The sequence below is a fragment of the Elephas maximus genome, chromosome 7 (assembly GCF_024166365.1).
Source record: "Elephas maximus indicus isolate mEleMax1 chromosome 7, mEleMax1 primary haplotype, whole genome shotgun sequence".
Lineage (NCBI taxonomy): Eukaryota > Metazoa > Chordata > Mammalia > Proboscidea > Elephantidae > Elephas > Elephas maximus.
The window spans coordinates 113,226,289-113,229,031 of record NC_064825.1 but is presented as its reverse complement, the minus strand read 5'-3'; the positions used below and the strand labels follow the sequence as shown (position 1 = coordinate 113,229,031).

General features: G+C 36.9%; 1 protein-coding gene across 1 annotated transcript; it reads left to right on the top strand.

Moving 5' to 3' along the window:
- Nucleotides 1–757: 757 nt before the first annotated feature.
- On the top strand, nucleotides 758–1,675 carry LOC126080756 (olfactory receptor 9G1-like). The gene has a single exon (XM_049891934.1). It carries the CDS (start codon nucleotides 758–760, stop codon nucleotides 1,673–1,675), a length of 918 nt encoding a protein of 305 aa, XP_049747891.1.
- Nucleotides 1,676–2,743: the final 1,068 nt, after the last annotated feature.

Here is a 2,743-nt window from a genome sequence, read left to right as displayed (position 1 = left end):
ACCATATGCATAATATGGAGCCCTGGTGGTACAGTGGATAAGAGTTTGGCTGCTAACCAAAAGGTTGACAGTTTGAATCCACCAGCCACTTTTTGGAAACCCTATGGGGCAGTTCTTTTTTTTTTTCATGGGGCAGTTCTACTCTTTCCTAGAGGGTTGCTATGAATGCAGTTAATCCTATGCCCTTTATCATCCCGTTATTGTATATGATCCTTCTGTATATATATTTTTACTAAAAAATTTGTATGTTACCGTGTGCTCTAACATTTTTTTCCTTGTATTTTCCTACTTTCTTATACCTATAGATATCATTATGAGATATTATATTATGGTCATACAGAGTTCCAATATATGCAAGCACCATATGAAAAATATCAGATTTTTTAAAAAATATATTTTTCAAAAAGGTATTAAGTCTAGTATTTCAGATGCAAACAAGTCACGATTTAAGCCAAGAAACCACACAATTATGAGGATGACAGCACAAGAAAATAGCAATTATAGGTCTGTCTTTCATTTAGTTGAACAGTCATTCCTAATGGGGAAAAATAATTCACTGACTTCAGAAATTTGGAAATTGAATACATAATTGCAAAATCAGTGATTGTTGCAAATTGAAAAAAATCTTTCTAAAATGAGCACCTACAGTCACTGGTTGAATACTAGACTCATAGATTATGTAGTATATTTCCTATGTACTCAGCAAGTAATTCAAGCTGAACCATTATTTTCTTTCTTCTTAGCTGAGATTATAGCCATGGAGAGGGGCAATCACTCCGTAACTGAGTTCATCCTGGTGGGCTTCATGACAGACCCTGTGATACAGTTGATCCTATTTGTGGTGTTCCTCGGAGTGTACTCTGTGACTGTGGTGGGAAATACCATACTCATGGCATTGATCTGTAATGACTCCCGGCTCCACACACCCATGTATTTTTTCATTGGTAATCTCTCATTCTTGGATCTCTGGTATTCTACTGTCTACACCCCGAAGATCCTAGTGACCTGCATCTCTGAGGACAAAAGCATCTCTTTTGCTGGCTGCCTAGCTCAGTTCTTCTTCTCTGCTGGGCTGGCATTTAGTGAGTGTTACTTGTTGGCCACCATGGCTTATGACCGCTATGTGGCTATCTCAAAACCACTGCTTTATTCTCAGGCAATGTCCATAACGCTGTGCGCATTTTTAGTAGCAGCCTCATATCTTGGTGGATTTGTTAACTCTTCCATCATCACCAAAAGAACTTTTGCCTTGAACTTCTGTGGTGACAATGTCATTGATGACTTTTTCTGTGATTTACTTCCCCTGGTGAAGCTGGCTTGTGGCAGAAAAGATGGCTTCCAGACTCTACTGTATTTTCTCCTGGCCTCCAGTGTCATCATCCCCATTGTGCTCATACTTGCCTCCTACCTCTTCATCATTACCACCATTTTGAGGATCCGCTCCACCCAGGGCCGCCTCAAAGCCTTCTCTACCTGCTCCTCCCACTTGATTTCTGTCACCTTATACTACGGCTCCATTCTCTACATCTACTGTCACTCTGGATCTAGCTATTCCATGGATAGGAACAAAATAGTTTCTACCTTTCACACTGTGGTCTTCCCCACGTTGAATCCTATGATCTACAGCCTGAGGAATAAGGATGTGAAAGAAGCACTGAATAAACTCTTTAAATAAATCTGGATTCTCTTTCTGAGGTGATGCAAAGAAAATTTTTCATCAGGTTATTTGTGTCTCAAGCAGAGCTGCCATTGTGCTCCATCAGGATGAAAAAAAAAACATATTCAAGTTAAAGACTTTTTCCAACCTTTACATGATACAGTTCAAGGGATCTAAGGTAAGAAAATTAGGGCAATTTAGGAAATAACATTTGAAGATAAAGGCTAAATTTTGATTGAATTCCATTGGTTAGGAACAACCAAAACCATGGATTAGAAGCAAGCAAAAAACTAAAATTCAAAAACTCTCCTCTCCCTTCATAAAGAAAAGTAACAGAACACCCATTCCTATTAGCATAGGAAGATTTTTGGAGACTGATCCATATAGAATAGTATCTACTTAGTTATATCCTAGATATAGGAACAAATAAGCTGATTAATTTTTAATATTTTCCAATGACTAGTAATTAGATGACTCTGGTCACTTTTTATTTCCTGAACAGAATTACTTAAACATTTTTATATCATTTTTTCCCAAAAGCATTAGGATAAAGACCCAGCAGCACACCTGAATCACCTCAGTGTAAACGAGGCTCTGCAAGCATGATCCCACCAATCTGCTTGTCTCTTTCACGAGGAAAAGTCAGTCAAGACCCCACTGATATGTTTGTGAATCACCATAGCTCTCAGGGACCCTCTTACTAAGATTTGTACTAATCAAATTGTGACATTATTAACATCAAAATACAATTATTATAATAAAAAATGATTACTATAATGAAGTAAAACAACCTGATAAATGAAAGTCTATGAGTGCACATTACTCAAAAGAAGTCTGTATACAGAATACATAAAATAGGGATAGAAGAAAAGAGTAAATATGATACCTTACATTTAATTTTGATTGATTTTTTTTAAGTAATGCAATGTTAATATATGTTAATAAAGCATACCTTGTTTCTATTGGAGTAAGCAGTAAGAAGAAAATACAAGGAACTGCCACTTAACCAAATAGTTCCAGAAAAAAGTAGAAGCTCTGTGCAGAACAGGAGGAACGTCAACACTAGCAATCATACATATTAATCAC